Source organism: Myxocyprinus asiaticus, chromosome 48, assembly GCF_019703515.2.
Source record: "Myxocyprinus asiaticus isolate MX2 ecotype Aquarium Trade chromosome 48, UBuf_Myxa_2, whole genome shotgun sequence".
Taxonomy (NCBI): domain Eukaryota; kingdom Metazoa; phylum Chordata; class Actinopteri; order Cypriniformes; family Catostomidae; genus Myxocyprinus; species Myxocyprinus asiaticus.
This window is the reverse complement of record NC_059391.1, coordinates 26,223,721-26,241,404: the sequence shown is the minus strand read 5'-3', so window position 1 is coordinate 26,241,404 and position 17,684 is coordinate 26,223,721. Positions and strand designations below refer to the sequence as shown.

General features: G+C 37.9%; 2 protein-coding genes across 2 annotated transcripts in view; both read right to left on the bottom strand.

The window, feature by feature from the left end:
• Positions 1–751: 751 nt before the first annotated feature.
• On the bottom strand, positions 752–15,768 carry LOC127437272 (guanine nucleotide-binding protein subunit beta-5a-like). Its single transcript, XM_051692099.1, has 11 exons — positions 15,526–15,768; positions 12,471–12,607; positions 12,019–12,060; positions 11,660–11,736; positions 11,410–11,542; positions 11,161–11,304; positions 8,066–8,157; positions 7,819–7,867; positions 6,971–7,067; positions 2,974–3,140; positions 752–1,492 (listed from the first exon to the last, which is right to left on the bottom strand). The coding sequence occupies exons 1-11, from the start codon at positions 15,644–15,646 to the stop codon at positions 1,481–1,483; spliced, it is 1,071 nt and encodes a 356-aa protein (XP_051548059.1). The 5' UTR covers positions 15,647–15,768; the 3' UTR covers positions 752–1,480.
• Positions 15,769–16,836: 1,068 nt separating this feature from the next.
• myo5c (myosin VC) overlaps positions 16,837–17,684 on the bottom strand; it is a 39,769-nt gene continuing 38,921 nt past the window's right edge. The window contains exon 41 of the mRNA XM_051692107.1: positions 16,837–17,651. Within this exon, the coding sequence (XP_051548067.1) occupies positions 17,499–17,651 (153 nt within the window). The 3' untranslated portion in view covers positions 16,837–17,498. The remainder of the gene's footprint in view (positions 17,652–17,684) is intronic.

Genomic DNA, 17,684 nt, shown 5'->3' with positions numbered 1-17,684 from the left:
TACAGTATTTAACGCAATTACATCAGAAGTAACTGTAATTAAATTACTGAAAAATTAAGAGTAATCCCTTACTTTACTTTTTTCAATGAAAAAGTCATTTAATTACAGTGATTACACCCAACACTGCTCCCGAGCCTTTGAAACTTTTCCTGAAACAGTAGAAAGCATCAGAGCTTCACTCAGCATCATTTCCCATCCCTAGTGGAAAGTTTAAATAATTAATAAATTTGAATTTTGGCAGGGTCCATACGGGACGCCGAGGAAGTGAAATAGCAAACGGGGTAATTAATATTGCTTTTTCAAAATGACAGGGTCATAACTTGTAAGACATAGGAAATGCAATTGCAAATGGACTTTGCTATTCCAATTGAAATTTGGCAAACATTGTATGTTTGTGTAAATGAAAATGCAAATGGTAATACACAATTTGCAATTGCATTTGGATTATGTCACAATTTATGCATCCAAAAATAGAAAATGGGCAGCTTTAGGCTAAATAAATAATGATAGAAATTAAATTTTTGGGTGAACTACAGTATCTCTTTAAAAACTACAGCAAAAAAAACTTTCTGAAGCCATATGACAGCTTTGTGTGAAGAAAAAAACAAACAATTAAGCTGTTGAGTGTGATTTCTTTTTTTTTCTCTTATTATTTTTACTGAAATAGTAATTAAATTAATAAATATTCATAAAATTATCATGAAGCACATTTGAAATATGACAGTAAGAGACGCCACAGTGCTTTATGTGTTTAAAATCCATTTATTTCATTTAAGTGTGGGGATATCTATGTTGTTGTGACATTCTATATGATATAATAGTATATACACTTCGCTATAGTAAGAAACAACTAGTGCCATAATAACTGAGTGACAGGCAGACTATAATGAGCAATAGAGCATAACTGGGTTAGCTTGCATATCAGATATAGTGTCCGCTAAACAATATCACCTTCATCTGCCTCTGTTTCACTCATTCAAAATGCTTAGTAAGAATAGGGCACATAAGAGTCTCTGTTCAGCTGACAGCCTCATGCAAAGACCTAAACAATAAGGAATGTAATTTATATATATTTTTTAGATGAATACCAGTAGTTAAAATCAATTCTTACCTGAACTAAATACATATGTTCTAGTTTGAATGTATCCACATGTTTATACAGTACATATATAGTAGTAAATTAGTATACTAGTGTAGAGGGGTAGTTGCTGCCATAGAAATAGAGGCCAAATCAACACTAAAAGTCTAACGAAGGCCATCCCATAATACCAAGCACATGGTGAACTAGGCGATTGTGCTCACTAAAGGTGGGATTTCATTTGGGTTTGTCATGCGGATGCACTACAGTCCCTTCATTATCATAAACTCTACTGCACTCAACACACTATTAGAGTCTGTGGTTATCGTGAATTCCAGAGACGGTCATAAAGCCTAGAAATCTGACATTGCTGAAGCTAAAAGGCAGTATGATGTTCCAGAGTCAGGCCCAGATCTGAAGGAAGAATAGATAAGAAAAAGTCATTTATCAACCAGTCATTATATATTATATTATACACAGCCTACATATTAATTAGTTATTTATGTGAACAGCAAATATTCACTATTCCTGTATGCTTTTAAAGACTGCATTAAACATGCTTAAAAAATAATATCAAAATAATAAACCATAACAACATATCATTTAAAAGTCAACAATAAAGGTTATTCGGAAGCCATTTCCATAATTAGACGTATTTCCGAGTGAATCAAGATATTAAAAAATGTATGGCGGGACTTCAATTTATTCATCTGGAATAATTGGATGATACAAAATCAGCGTTAAAGGCAAGTGTGAAAGGGAGGGGTTCAAAAAATAAGGGCTTGGTAATGTCATCCAAAAGCATAAGTTGTTTTAGAGGCGGAGCAATATTTTTATTTTTTGATTTTTCCCCTTTTTCTCCCAATTTGGAATGCCCAATTCCCAATGTGCTTTTAAGTCCTTGTGGTCACATAGTGATTCACCTTAGTCTGGGAGGACGAATCCCAGTTGCCTCTGCATCTGAGACTGTCAACCTGTGCATCTTATCACATGGCTTGTTGAGTGTGTTGCCATGGAGACATACTTGCGTGTGGAGGCTTCATGTCATCCACCGCAGCAACCACACTCAAATCACCACATGTCCAACTGAGAATGAACCACATTATAGCGACCACGAGGAGTTTACCCCATGTGACTCTACCCTCCCTAGCAACCGGGCCAATTTGGTTGCTTACGAGACCTGGCTGGAGTCACTCAGCACGCCCTGGGATTCGAACTAGCGAACTAGCGAACTCCAGGGGTGGTAGCTAGCGTATTTTACCACTGAGCTACCCAGGCCCGTGTGTATATGTATCTTTCATATAGCCTACGCAATGTATTTTCAGTTACAAATACATCTTTTTGTGGTTTGATAGCTTGACTGAAACCCATTCAAGGCTACATACAGAGAAATTGCATTGTAAACGTCTTCAGTTTGCGTAGTTACACCAGTTTCATACACTAACCTGCAAACTCATCAATGTCACTTTGTTCATTATTGAAGAAGTACAAAAACCTTCATCAATTTTGTTTGTATGGTGACTAGATTCATAACTTTGGACTGCCACCTGCATCGCATTGACGCGTCCTGAGTGTGATACCTGTGCCTTGATTCCCGCAACGCAGGACTTCTGGTCCGGTGTGCAACCTGCTTCAGTATTAAGTACTGAAAATGTGATATCACCCCCTTGTAGTCTCCCAAAGCTATTACGCCAACATCACACTACATTAAACGGAGGGCCAACTGACAGTGAATTGGAAAGCACACAAATTAGGCTTCTAATTTAAATGTTGGCTAATGTTGATAAATTGATGCCTCAAAAAATAAAGAGAAAATAATCAATATTTTATGACAGTCCTAATAAATACTGTATGGTCAATTTTGATTTCATGTTGACTTTAAATTGTCCCCTTACTCGTAATGTATGATCCCAGGATCCTGAGCAGAATGCTGTTCCGTCCGGTGAAACTCGAAGGGTGCTAACTCTGTTCTCATGTCCAAACAAGATGGACACGCGGGTTCCCTTTAAAACATCCCACACGTTGATCGTGTAGTCATTGTAACCACCAAACAGAAGTCGCCCTGCAACACAGATGAAACACTCAACAAACAGAATTGTCACTAAGTGTAATACAAAAGCATAGCATAATCTCCTTAAAAAAGTGACTGATTCTTGATCATTTTGGTCGAAGAAGATCCCTGTGGTGAATGCACTCATAAGTTCATGTTCATAAATAAAAAGCATTTGTTCTTTGACATCTTTGTGTTGATTGCACCTTAAAGGGATGGTTCACCCAAAAATGAAAATTCAGTCATTGTTTGCTCTCAGACTGCACAAGAGCAACAGTTACGCAGCATCTGCTCGCGAGATGGGGCGTTCAAGCGAAAACTTGTTCTGTTTATCTAAAACCAGGTCCGTCACAGCTATATTGATAACAGAACACAACACAGCTGCACACAAACCAGGGAACAGAACTTTTTAAATATGTCTGTTGAGTTTGTAGTCGAAGAACAGATACATTTCTATGCCCTGCTGTATTTGTTTGAACCAGAGTACTTGGAAATCAAACAGAGACACAGAAGAAGCTGATGCAGCAACACACACACACTTAGAAGCTACAGTCAGACAGAGAGTAAAGGAGACCGCAATGATTTGGATGTTTCACTTACCGAAAGTGAACTGGAAGAACCGGAGAGAAATGCGGAGGGCGCCGGTATGTGCCACGTCTTTTGTATTCTGAACCGGTGTGTGTGAGCGAGACCTTAGCCAAATGATGTAACTGTAACATTCTCGGCCAAAATCAAGTAGTTTTTAACCAGCAAGTGAGATGCTGGCTTCAATATACTGTTATGAGAAAGTTTTCACACCGGTGCCAGTTCACAGCGGACAAAGTCACCCAGCGCGACACCGCAAATACAAAAACAAGCAATGGACATAATGTCCTGTTGCTCGTCACGGCTGGTTAGGACAAAAACTCTGATTAACATAGAAAAGATACGTTTAATCATGTGTCGTTTTCCATCAGGTTAAGACACAGTGTGACTGTAGCTGCCTTCAGCCTCCTCTGTCTATCTCTCTCAGTTTGATTGAGTTCTCCATTTCAAACAAATAAGGCTGGGCATAGAAATGCATCTATTCTCTGACTACAAACTCTTCAGACATGTTTAGTAAGTTCTGTTCTCTGGTTTGTATGCAGCTGTGTTGTGTTCTGTTGTTAGCCTAGCTGTGGCAGACCTCCTTTACAAAAATCGAGAGTTCATGGCAAATTTTATGCAAACTTGTGGCAAATTGTCCATTATAGCCAAAGGTTTGCTGCAGGTTCACCACTACTAGTGGAGAGCTGTAAACTTCTGGCAAACATTGGCGGCGAATCACAAGCTCATTTGCTTGTGAAAATTATGAAAGGCAAATTTGTGGCAAGTTTGCGGCTAGTTTGCCAGAACTGGGCTGTTTTAGATAAACAAAATGAGTTTCACTTGAACGCTCCATCTCACGAGAGGATGCAGCGTAACTGTTGCTCTCATGCAGTCTCATGAACGCACACATGAGAGCAACGGTCGGTCAAGATTTTCACTAAATAATACATTAGATTTTGGTTTGTTTCTCACCAAACCTCATCGTATGCTTTCAGAACAATCATGAGTCTCATGGAATAATTTACTGGACTTCTGAATTATACTTTTGCATCCTTTTGAAGCTTGAAGAGATGGTCACCTAAACTGCCATTGTATGACATCACTGAGCACAAAATTTGTGTGTTAAGAAAAAGCAAGAAAGTCATGTAGGGTTATATTATCATAAAACAGGGGTGAGTAAACAATTACTGAATTATCATTTTTGGGTGAATTATCCCTTTAAAGTATTGTACTGGTTACTTAAAAAAAAAAAAAAGTATGTGAAACTCAAACTGTACTAGTATGCTACATTGGTGTAACATGAACTCAATCCGTTGCATGTTTAATTCTGCAAGTAGTGTCCAGTTGTCAGCTCCAAAATAAAAGTATTTTACATTATACAGTAGTATTCCATGCAATGTTCTCTGTAGTACATTACATCAAATGTAGTCAGTCATGTGGCTATTCCATGCATACAGAAAATTCACAAACTTTGGACATTATACATGCACTCAAAACACTATTTTAAGATTAAAGGTTTTTTTTTTAATAACAAAATTCAATCAAATTCAGCAGAGTAATCTTTAACAAACTAAAATAAAAAGTTTTATTAAAGGAATGTTCCGGGTTCAATACAAGTTATGCTCAATTAATAGCATTTGTGGCATAATGTTGATTACCATAAAAATTAAATTCGACCCGTCCTTCCTTTTCTTTAAAAGAGCATAAATCTGGCTTACAGTGAGGCACTTATGATGGAAGTGAATGGGGTCAATTTTTGGAGGGTTTAAAGGCAGAAATGTGAAGCTTATAATTTTATAAAAACACTTACATTAATTCTTCGGTTAAAACTCATGTAATATTTGAGCTGTAAAGTTGTTTAAATTGTAATTTTTACAGTCATTTTAGGGTTTGTTGACTTTACATCAGGGTTTGAAATGAACAAGCAACCAAATTGATCCAGTTGCTAGGGAGGGTAGAGTCACATGGGGTAACCTCCTCATGGTCGCTATAATGTGGTTCATTCTCGGTGGGACGTGTGGTGAGTTGTGCATGGATGCCGCGGAGAATAGCGTGAAGCCTCCACACGCGCTATGTCTCCGTGGTAACGCGCTCAACAAGCCACGTGATAAGATGCGCGGGTTGATGGTCTCAGATGCATCCTCCGCCACCCAGATTGAGGGGAATCACTACGCGATCACGAGGACTTAAAAGCACACTGGGAATTGGGCATTCCAAATTGGGAGAAAAAGAAAAAAAAAAAAATATCGCCAGAGCTCTGGAACAGCGCAGAGCAAAACTTGCGTGATTCAGTTAAAATTCACTCGATATCGTGGCGGCCGGTGGAAAACACAAAACTTACAGTACGTGGCCCATTTGAATTCTACTGAGAACATTCTAGTATAAATCTCTATGATGAGAAAGTCAAACCTCTCAAACTGATATACAGCCCCTACATTATCAACAGCACTAATGAGGTAAAGAGGAGACAAATACACATCATCAGTTTTTAAAATATACATCATCATCTTTACTAAAAGGTTTTTTTCTTATTTTTTTTTTTGTACTGCAATAACATTAACATTTTTTTTTTTTTTAAGAAAAGACTATCATTAACCACAGTAATGTGAAGCCACCCATGGGCATGACCTTACCTGTGTTAATGGTCTTATCATAACAAATGCCACTGTTAAACAATATAGAACAATGGTAAATTTAATGAAGGGGTTAAAACCTCCATGAATTATGGACAAGTTATTGACCTGTTCAATCCTACTCCTGTTCTAACTGGCCGTGTTTGCCTTCAGACATCCTAAAGGTGTCTGAAAACATTAGGCCTGTGTCCTGATGAACTCACATAATTCTTGTTTAAATAAAATGTCCAAAAACATGCATGCAGTTACCGTCTCCAGTTACCTTTATCACTTTTTGTGGGCCAGAGGATTTTGGCTAGTGAAAATGCTGAGTGGCTAGTGACCTTGGAAACTACTAGCCACAGTGGCCGGAGAGTCAAAAAGTTAATTTCAAACCCTGATCGTCGAAATAATCTTTTGTAGTAATCAACATTATGCCAAAAATGCTGTCGATTGAGCTTAACTTGTATTGAACCCGGAATATTCCTTAAATTGAATTTTGTTCAGAATTACACAATTCAATTTGATGTATTTTTTTAATGAAACTGAAATGCGTAAACCTTAAAAATAGGCTTTATTAAATATTTTTTTAATGTACAGCATACTGCTAAAAATAGTAAAGTAGTTTGCTATTCCAAAGATGCCCTCAGTGTCAGTGCTTACCACTAAGGGAGAAGTCCACACTAGATGCTCCAAATATGATGCTTTCTTTTGAATAAATGGCCACCTCTCTGTCTGCCCTCAGATCATAGAGACGACACTATAAACACATAAAACGAGGGGAAAATTGACTATAAATCTATTATGTGAAACAGTATGAATAATGCAATGATAAACATTTCAAACAGTACATGCCACATTGTCACGTGACCTCGTTCTGTTTCATGTTTAATTCAGTTATCATGTTAGAAATAACATTTTTGTGTAAAATGTCAACATTAATGTCTTAATGTCCATTGTCAGTTTAATCAAATATTGAGTAGGGGGGCCTGGGTATCTCAGCGAGTAAAGACGCTGACTACCACACCTGGTTCAAATCCAGGGCGTGCTGAGTGACTCCAGCCAGGTCTCCAAAGCAACCAAATTGGCCCGGTTGCTAGGGAGGGTAGAGTCACATGGGGTTACCTCCTCGTGGTCGCTATAATGTGGTTCTCGCTCTCAGTGGGGCACGTGGTGAGTTGTGCATGGATGCCGCGGAGAATAGCGTGAAGCCTCCACATGCGCTACGTCTCCGCGGTAACGCGCTCAACAAGCCACGTGATAAGATGCGCGGATTGACGGTCTCAGACGCGGAGACAGCTGAGATTCGTCCTCCGCCGCCCGGATTGAGGCGAGTCACTACGTCACCACGAGGACTTAGAGTGCATTAGGAATTGGGCATTCCAATTTGGGGAGAAAAAAAGAAATAAAAAAATAAAAATATTGAGTCAAAAAAGAGATGCTAATACAGTATTTATGTTTGATGCATACCGCATACTGCAAAAATATTTCGAACATAGCAAGAGACTCACGGTGGCGTCGTCAGAGCCCGAAGCGAAAGCATCTCCGCTTGGATAGTACCTGCAGCGAGAATGAATGCAAATTCCTCACTCCTTAAACAGTACCCAAAGATGGTGCTGACAATTTAGCGTTTGCCCAAACTATAAATATTTACCCGCACCTAAAGTCCTTAACTGTCACTCAATCCTGAAAGACACAAAGTCACTTCACGGTTTTTGCTCTGCGATGATAAAAGATGAATCCTGTGGACATACTTACCGCACACTGTTGACGTCCGATTCATGAGTTTCAAAAGACTGGACACATTGTCCTGTGCGCATGTCCCACACACAAGCCTTCTTGTCACAGCCCTGAGAGAGATGGGAGAACATACGGGTCACTGAACAGGCATGTTAACAAGCTCCAACGTGCTTATGTGTCTGTGTGTGCAAACTGAATTGGAAGAAGAGTGAATGTGTGGGCAGGTTTTGCTATACTTGTGGGTACCAAAATGTCCCCAGGTGAACCTGGCTAAACCTTAAGCTGATGTCCCCAAAAAAGGTTAATCAAGGGAGTAAATATTGCCATAATTAGAATCTTAAAATGCCAAAAGATGTATCTATGAATTTAGGCCTATACTGTCAGGGAGTAGCAATATTTACTCCTAACTAGATTTTTCCATTCTCTGATGAAAATGTGAGTGGTGCTTGTGTAATTGGTCTTGCTCAACCCACTCCAAATGGGATTTGAACCAGAGTCTCCAGCATGGGAGGCGGGCACGCTAACGAGGAGGCTAAAGGCTACAGCCTCTAGCGTCAGTCGCTACTGCGCCTCTTGAGGCTTGGGGAGTGAGGTTTACACACACTGCACAGCACGTACCAGCTGGCCACCGTTACACTTGCTAGGGCATTGCTAGGTGGTTGGTAAGGTGTTTTGAGCAATGTTAGTGCGTTTTTAATGTGGTTTCTAGGCTGTTCAGGGCAGTTGCTACGATGTTCTGGGTGGTTGCCATGGCATTGCTATGCATTTGCTTATGTGTTTTGAGCGATGTAAGTGAGTTTTTAAAGGCATGTCTAGGATGTTTTGGGTGATTGCTAGGGTATTGCTAGGTGGCTGCTAAGGTGTTTTGAGCAATGTTAGGGCATTTTAAATGTGGTTTCTAGGGTGTTCTAGGCAGTTGCTAGGGCATTGTTAGGGTGTTCTTGGTGGTTGCTAGGGCATTGCTAGGGTATTCTTGGTGGTTGCCATGGCATTGTTATGCGGTTGCTAAGGTGTTCTGAGCAATGTTAGTGTGTTTTTAATGTACTCTCTAGAGTGTTGTGGGTGGTTGCCATGGCATTATGTGTTTGGTAAGGTGTTTTGAGTGAAGTGCATTTTTAAAGGTGTTCCTATGATGTTTTAGGTGGTTGCTAAGGCATTGCTAGGTGGTTGCTAAGGTGTTTTGAGCAATGTTAGTGCGTTTTTAATGTGGTTTCTAGGGTGTTCTGGGCAGTTGCTAGTACATTGCTAGGGTGCTCTAGGTGGTTGCCATGGCATTGTCATGCATTTGCTTAAGTGTTTTGAGCAATGTAATTGCATTTTTAAAGGAGTTTCTAGGGTGTTCAGGGTGGTTGCCATGGCATTGCTATGCGGTTGCTAAGGTGTTTTGAGCAATGTTATTGCATTGTTAATGTAGTTTCTAGGGTGTTCTAGGCAGTTGCTAGGGCATTGCTAGGGTGTTTTTGGTGGTTGCCATGGCATTGTCATGCATTTGCTTAGGTGTTTTGAACGATGTAAACATGTTTTTAATGTGGTTTCTATGGTGTTCTTGGTGGTTGCTAGGGCATTGTTAGGGTGTTCTTGATGGTTGCTTGGGCATTGCTAGGGTATTCTTGGTGGATGCCATGGCGTTGCTAAGATGTTCTGAGCAATGTTAGTGTGTTTTTAATGTACTATCTAGGGTGTTCTGGGTGGTTGCCATGGCATTATGTGTTTGGTAAAGTGTTCTGAGTGATGTATGTGCATTTTTAAAGGCGTTTCTATGATGTTTTGGGTGGTTGCTAGGGCATTGCTAGGTGGTTACTAAGGTGTTTTGAGCAATGTTAGTGCATTTTTAATGTGGTTTCTTGGGTGCTCTAGGCAGTTGCTAGAGCATTGCTATAGTGTTCTGGGTGGTTGCCATGGCATTATGCATTTGGTAAGGTTTTTTGAGCAATGTATGTGCATTTTTAAAGGTTTTCTAGAATGTTTTGGGTGGTTGCTAGGGAATTGCTAGGTGGTTGCTAAGGTTATTTGAGCAATGTTATGGTACTTTTTTAATGTGGTTTCTAGGGTGTTCTGGGTGGTCACTTTGGTGTAGTTAGTTGGCTGTTAAGGTGTTCTGAGTGGTTGCAATAGCATTGCTATGCGGTTGCTATGGTGTTTTGAGCTATGTAATTGTGTTTTTAATGTGGTTTCTAGGATGTTCTGGGCATTTGCAAAGTCGTTGCTAGGATGTTCTGGGTGGTTTCTATGGCATTGCTATGCTATTGCAATGTAGGTGTATTTTTAATGGGGTTTCTAGGATGTTTTGGGTGGTTGCTAGGGCATTGCTCTGAGGTTGCTAAGGTGTTTTGATTGATGTTAGGATGTTTTAAATGTGGTTTCTAGGGTGTTCTGGGTGGTTGCTAGGGTGTTACAAAGGGTGTTCTGTTCGATTTACATTGCATTGCTATGTGGTTACTAAGGTGTTCTAAACATAATTGGTTGCTAGTGCATTTATAATGTGGTTCCTAGGGTGTTCTGGGTGGTTGCCATTGCATTGCTCGGTTGTTTTTAGAGGTGGAGCAAGTTATTATAGTTGATATACACTACCGGTCAAAAGTTTTGAAACACTTACTCATTCTTTATTATAATTTTTTTTTCACATTTTAGAATAATAGTAAAGTCATCAAAACTATGGAATAACATAAATGGAACTATGGGAATTATGTTGTGACTAAACAAAATCCAAAATAAATCAAAACTGTGTTATATTTTAGCATCTTCAAAGTACTCACCCTTTGCCTAGAATTTGCAGACATGTACTCTTGACATTTTCTCAACCAACTTCTTGAGGTATCACCCTGGGATGCTTTTTAAACAGTATTAAAGGAGTTCCCATCTATATGCTGGGCACTTATTCGCTGCTTTTCTTTATTATTTGGTCCAAGTCATCAAACAAACAGTTTTCTATTTGGAATAACATGCACTGATAAATTAAGCAAAATAAGACCAGGAACATGTATTAAGAAAGTGAATAGAGTCAATTTAGATTTCATGTTGTCTTTAAGTTTCCATAAGGTAATGTTTGGCATTGGTTTGTTTGTGGTGAGGTTTGGATAGGCTGTGTTCTGCACTGGCAGTGTTGTTCTCACCCCTGACACAAAGGTGTTTCCTGTCTCAGAGGGTGCAAGATCCAGACACAACACATCAGCTGCATGTCCGTGGAAACTCTGCAGCATCTGACCGCTCTCCACGTCCCACAGAGCACATGTGCCATCGCCGCTTGATGTCAAGATCTAACGCAAACACAAAACAAACCAGAACCATTAGCAAGGTCCAATATGGCAATGTTCAATAAATGCAAAACACTTTGAATTATTTCATCCTCTGATGGGCCTTACCTGCATATCTGAGTTGGTGAAGCAGCATGCAGACAGATAGTTTGTGTGCATGGCCACTGATTTCTTCTTGGCTGCAAGGTTCTCGTTCTTGTCCAGGGATAGAGGGTATACAGAGCACTTGTTGTCCAGCCCACTGAAACAACAACAACAACATAAAATTAATAAAACTGACATGAAAAAAATAAAACATATTTACTACACAAAACGTGAGTGGGGTTCACAATGCAACAAAGTTGACTATTAGGCTCACCCGCAAGCTACTGCACATCCAGAGGGGGCATAAGCACAGGCCATGACCCATGTGCAGGGCATGGTCACTGCATGCTCCTGTCAAGACATTTAAAACAACCAATGACAATGGAGCTGTAAAAATATTTAATTGTAAAATTAGTTAAAATTAGTTGATGCAAAAAATTACCCATTTATTTCAAAGGATTAGAGAGAGGGTGGACATTTTTCATGTAAAACTATATTAGAACTTTTTAAATTATGTTTCTGGTGCAAATTCAATTGATGTTATAGGTGGAACTCGATGAAAACATTTCTTATCAGGCCCCTTTAAATGACTGAAATAGCCGTATGTATTTTTTCTTAAGTCACTGTATTTACCTTATTTGTTGTAAATGCATCCCATACAATCACCTTTCCATCCTGAAAAGAGAAAATATTTAGATAAAACTGTTAAAGATAAAATAGACTACTTACATTATTTAAATAAAGAGCAAAGCATTTAACAATGTCACTGTGAAAGCAAATGACAAGAGGGCGTTTGAATGAATAATGGCAAAAACTGACCACAGATCAGTGCTAGATTCACTCCACAGCCTCTGAAACCGATTCTCGGTTCAGTTAGTGAGCTTCACAAACAAACTGTTCAGACCGTTTTGTGAACTGATTCGATTCTACCAATTTATTGAACTGAACCGACTCGAAAGAATGATTCGTTTGCATAACGGACATCACTACTCCGATTACTTTCAGTTCAGTTTAAGAGAGGTAGCTGCTTACGATCTACTTGACTGCATACTTGAATACATATTTGACATCGTTTATAGACTGACCTGAGATGAACTGACGATTCTCCTCTTGTCTTTACACCAGTCCATACACAACACTTTATTTCCATGGCCTTTCAGGGTTCGTCTGGTCTTCATGACAAACTGACCCAAAGCCTCCATCTTATCCGCCACTTGATGCACTGTTTGAATAAAAGCCACAATTTTAATGCCACTTTGTTTGTTTATTTTCAGGTTTTATCCTGAATCTGCATGCAGACTGCCACCCCAGATAGCACACGAACATCTCTGAGATGTCTGTTTTAGATCTTTTCATCTGGAAAGTAGGGATGTGCCCGAAGCCGAATACCCTATTTGGAAAGGCACGAATAATGACTTCAAAACAAATATCGGATTCATCCGAATAATATACAAAATATTAGTTTGACTGATTATCCAAGAAGCACAAGGATCAGGCAACATTTTAAATAAACATATTAAAAATTACAGTGATGTGATGATTTCACATTGGAGCTTGTCTATCTGTCTCTTAAAGTTGACCACATTTATATCCACATCAGCGATTAAGGTAATTATCTGGTTGACTTTATTCCGAAAAAGTTAAAATGCTCCATAAAGGTTTAAATACCAATAGAGTATTCTATCTATCATTATTATTATTATTATTTAACTAAATAATGGTGTCCTATCGTAAAAATTCCCGATAGACCTATGGGACTTTCCCCTGTTTGTAGGTTATATTGATTTATTATATTTATTTTAATGCTTGAATTTGTATTTATTATTCACTATAAAATGTGTGCTTGACATTTCACATTTCGCGTGACACCTCCAGCCTCCAGAATACTGTTGTTATACATGCACAGACAAACTAAAATTCTGTTTCAGGCAGATATTAATATCAGAAATACCAGGAGAAACCAAAGTTAACAACATATTCCACAGTAAATGTGGCCTACAAATTCAGCTTCATCTGGTAAGAAAAAAAGAATTAAATAATAATTGTATAATAATAATAATAATAATAATAATAATAATATATTATTATTATTATCATTAGGCTATTATTTTGAAAAGGAATCCACAAGGCATATTTTATTAATAGAAACTATAAATGTCAGAGTAACATTTAAAAATGGATGTTTCATTTAGGTTTGACACACTTCCGGTTTAAGCCCCGCCCACACCCGGTTCTAACAGAATACAGAGACAGATACAGATAATTTTGTCATATGAACATGCTTCGCTGCACACCCCTACTGGAAAGCATCACATTTTAATTACCATCTGCTAAACATCTTAAAAAGATCAGATTTACAAACATTCTCAATCATAAACGTCTCAAAGACATCTGCTGAATGTCTTATTGACATCTGAGAGGAAACGTCTTATAGACGTCCCAGATAGCACATGTGCAACACCCAGACGTCTATTCGATGTGTGTGTTTACATCTGGAAGACGTATTTTTTAGGTTGTTTGCTCATCTGCAATACTTCTATAAGACGTTTCCTCTCAGATGTCAATAAAACGTTCAGCAGATGTCTTTGAGACGTTTATGATTTAGAATGTTTGTAAATCTGATCTTTTTAAGATGTTTAGCAGATGTTAATTAGATTGCGATGCTTTCCAGATAAAAAGATCTAAAACAGACATCTCCGAGATGTATGTGTGCTATCTGGGACGTCTATAACATTTAAAAATGGACGTTTCATTTAGTTTTGACACACTTCCGGTTTAAGCCCCGCCCACACCCGGTTATATCAGAATACAGAGACAGATACAGATAATTTTGTCATATGAACATGCTTCGCTGCACACCCCTACTGGAAAGCATCACATTTTAATTACCATCTGCTAAACATCTTAAAAAGATCAGATTTACAAACATTCTAAATCACAAACGTCTCAAAGACATCTGCTGAACGTCTTATTGACATCTGAGAGGAAATGTCTTATAGACGTCCCAGATAGCACATGCGCAACACCCAGACGTCTATTTGATGTGTGTGTTTACATCTGGAAGACGTATTTTTTAGGTTGTTTGCTCATCTGCAATACTTCTATAAGACGTTTCCTCTCAGATGTCAATAAAACGTTCAGCAGATGTCTTTGAGATGTTTATGATTTAGAATGTTTTTAAATCTGATCTTTCTAAGATGCTTAGCAGATGTTTAGCAGATGTTAATTAGATTGCGATGCTTTCAAGATTAAAAGATCTAAAACAGACATCTTGAAGATATATGTGTGCTATCTGGGACGTCTATAAGATGTTTCCTCTCCGATGTCAATAAGACACTCAGCAGATATCTTTGAGACGTTTATGATTGAGAATGTTTGTAAATCTGATCTTTTAAAGATGTTTTGCAGATGTTTGATGCAAATGCAATGCTTTCCAGTTGAAACGCTCTTAAACAGACATCCCAGAGATGTATGAGTGCTATCTGGGATATTGCAGATGAGCAAACAACCTAAAAAAAATACATTTTTCAGATGTAAACACATGCATCAGTAGACATATGGGTGATGTACAGTATGTGTGCTATCAGAGATGTCATTATATTAAGCTGGCAACGCATCTTTAAAAAAATAAAAATAATAATTATTATTAAATTATTGATTGATACATAATAAACAACTGCTAATAAAAATAAATACAATTCCATACATTAGCTAATCATATAATCAAAAAAGAAGAGAAAAGGCCACAAAATTAATGGCAGATTGTTTTTTAGTTTCGGGTTTTATCGTCTTTTTAGTGCGCGAGACTTTCGAAAAATAAAATCAAAATAAATTACTGATTAATAAATAAATAATAACTCATATAAATTAATGCAATTCGATGCATAATAATAAAATAAAACTGGTGATAAAATATGGATTGCATAATTCTTGTAATAAATGCAAACTACATTATGAGTGCCCTCTATATAAATAAAACGCAACTATCATCATCACCTTCCTGATCGGTTTGAAATGACCGATCGCTCCTCCTCATCTGATCTGATTTACTCTAAACATCCCCGAAATAAACCATCTGTTTTCATTTAACACACATACGGTAAATCCCGAGATGTGTCGATCATATAATTGCGCTCTTACGCTCGACATCGTGCAGTTTGGCTCTCTCCTCCTCCAGTTTTGTCTTCAGCGCCTCCGATTCGGTTTTCAGCGTCGCCAGACAGTCGGTCGGCTGCGCGGCCACCTCCTCCTGTTCGGCCATTTCCACGAGAAAACACACGGTTCACGGTGAGGTGTGTTTTTCTGGTTCGAGGAGACCGGAGAGCCGGAGGAGAGGAGAACCTGGAGACGGAGCGAACGGATGATGCTGCTGGCGTGACGTCATGAAGGATGAAGGATGCTCTCTCTCTCTCTCTCTCTCTCTCTCTCTCATCCGCCTGAAACCCCCAGAGAATCCCACTTGGATGTGCATTTTAGTCTCCTCATGATCAATATTTAGGCTGTCTGCGTCTACATGGGATTCTGTAGTTCCTTATTTTTTTGTGTGTGTGTGTGTGTGTGTTTTATTTTAGGTGACATTATTGTCACTGTGTGCTTCTCATTACGGAAATGTAAGAAATATAGTTTCAGTTGTATTTATCAATCATGGTAGCATTTGTTATACTGAAATTTATTTATGCTGAAAATGCATTTGTTTAAATTTATAAAAATGTCATCAGACAGGATGATTTTCATCACTGTATTACAGTAAAGAGAATCTAATAATAACCACAGATAACACTTTATAACATCATGAAGGTATCATGAACTAACAATGCACTATAGCCTATAATTTTACAGCATTCATTAATCTTTGTTAATGTTAGTTAATAAAAAATATAATTGTTCATTGTTAGTTCATCGTGCATTAACTCATGTTGACTAATACAACTTTTGATTTTAAAAATATAGCCTATTAGTATATGTTGAATTTAACCCGAACCGAGATTAATAAATGCTTTAAAAGTATTGTTCTTTGTTAGTTTGTGTCAACTAATGTTATTTTAACAAATGGAACCTTATTGTAAAGTGTTACCAAACCATCTTTGAGAATAATTTGAATTTCATACAAACTCAAAAGTAAAACATCCGGATATGTTACAGTAATGAGAACTGGTGTGTAAATGTGCTTAACTGTCATGAAAATAATGCAAAAACATATTAATGGTAATAAAAACAGGCTTCATTTTCTTTATGCAAATATATTTCCTCATTTTTTTCTTTTGGGTTGAAGTATAACCCGGGGATGTTTTTTTGTGGGATTCACCCGGTTAGGTTTACTAATTGTTCATTTAGCTCTTGGGATTCTCATATCTAGTCCTTAGAGGATTAACCATCATAAATATTGCATTTCCAAGCCAGACTGTGAGAGCCATGGTGGATAACTAAGAGTGAATAGAGAGGAGGACTCAGTTGGCAGTTGAGTTTATTGATTTATTTTATGTGATTTATAAAAAATGCAATGGGAGAACAATGTAACAACACTTATTAGGAATTACAAGAGGGGAATGAACTATTCGAGGTTGGTTTGGGTTACTGAAATGTGTGTATGTTCATAACATGTTTGTTCACATTCGATCTTGTAAAAAACTATGGGGTACAAAAATGATTAAAATCAAAGAAGCTCTTCACATTATTAAATAGAGCACATATGATTGTAAATACACTAAAAAATAAACAATATATATAAAAAAGTGTGCAATTATTATAATTAGCTTTAATATGTTTATATTAACAATTCAGGTAACACTTTACAGTTAATGCATTAGGTATCAAACAATTATCAATATATTTTTTACAGCATTTATTAATCTTTGTTAATGTTAGTTAATAAAAATACAATTGTTCATTGTTAGTTCATGGTGTATTAACTAATGTTATCAAATTAAACCTTATTTTAAAGTGTTACCACTATTCAGTTACACTGCAAAGTTTATATAATATATTTATGTCAGCATTCAGAGGCGGTATTTTCCCTTAGTCACTTCATGCTTTTCAACAGATCGGATAGCTATTCTATCATGAAAAGACCAATTGTAAATAATATCACAATGTGAGGGGGCAAAGGTCACAGGTCATATGCGAGTGACGAAGCCCAGACGGAGGCTGCTGGGCACCTGTAGGAGTTCCAGGGCTTGTGGTGAGGAGCAGAACGGAAAAGTCACCTGGAACCGATACTGTGCATCCATCATCAGCTGAGACGACCCCTCACGCTCCTGCAGCAATGCCTGTAACCATGGAGACAAACAAAGACCAATGAG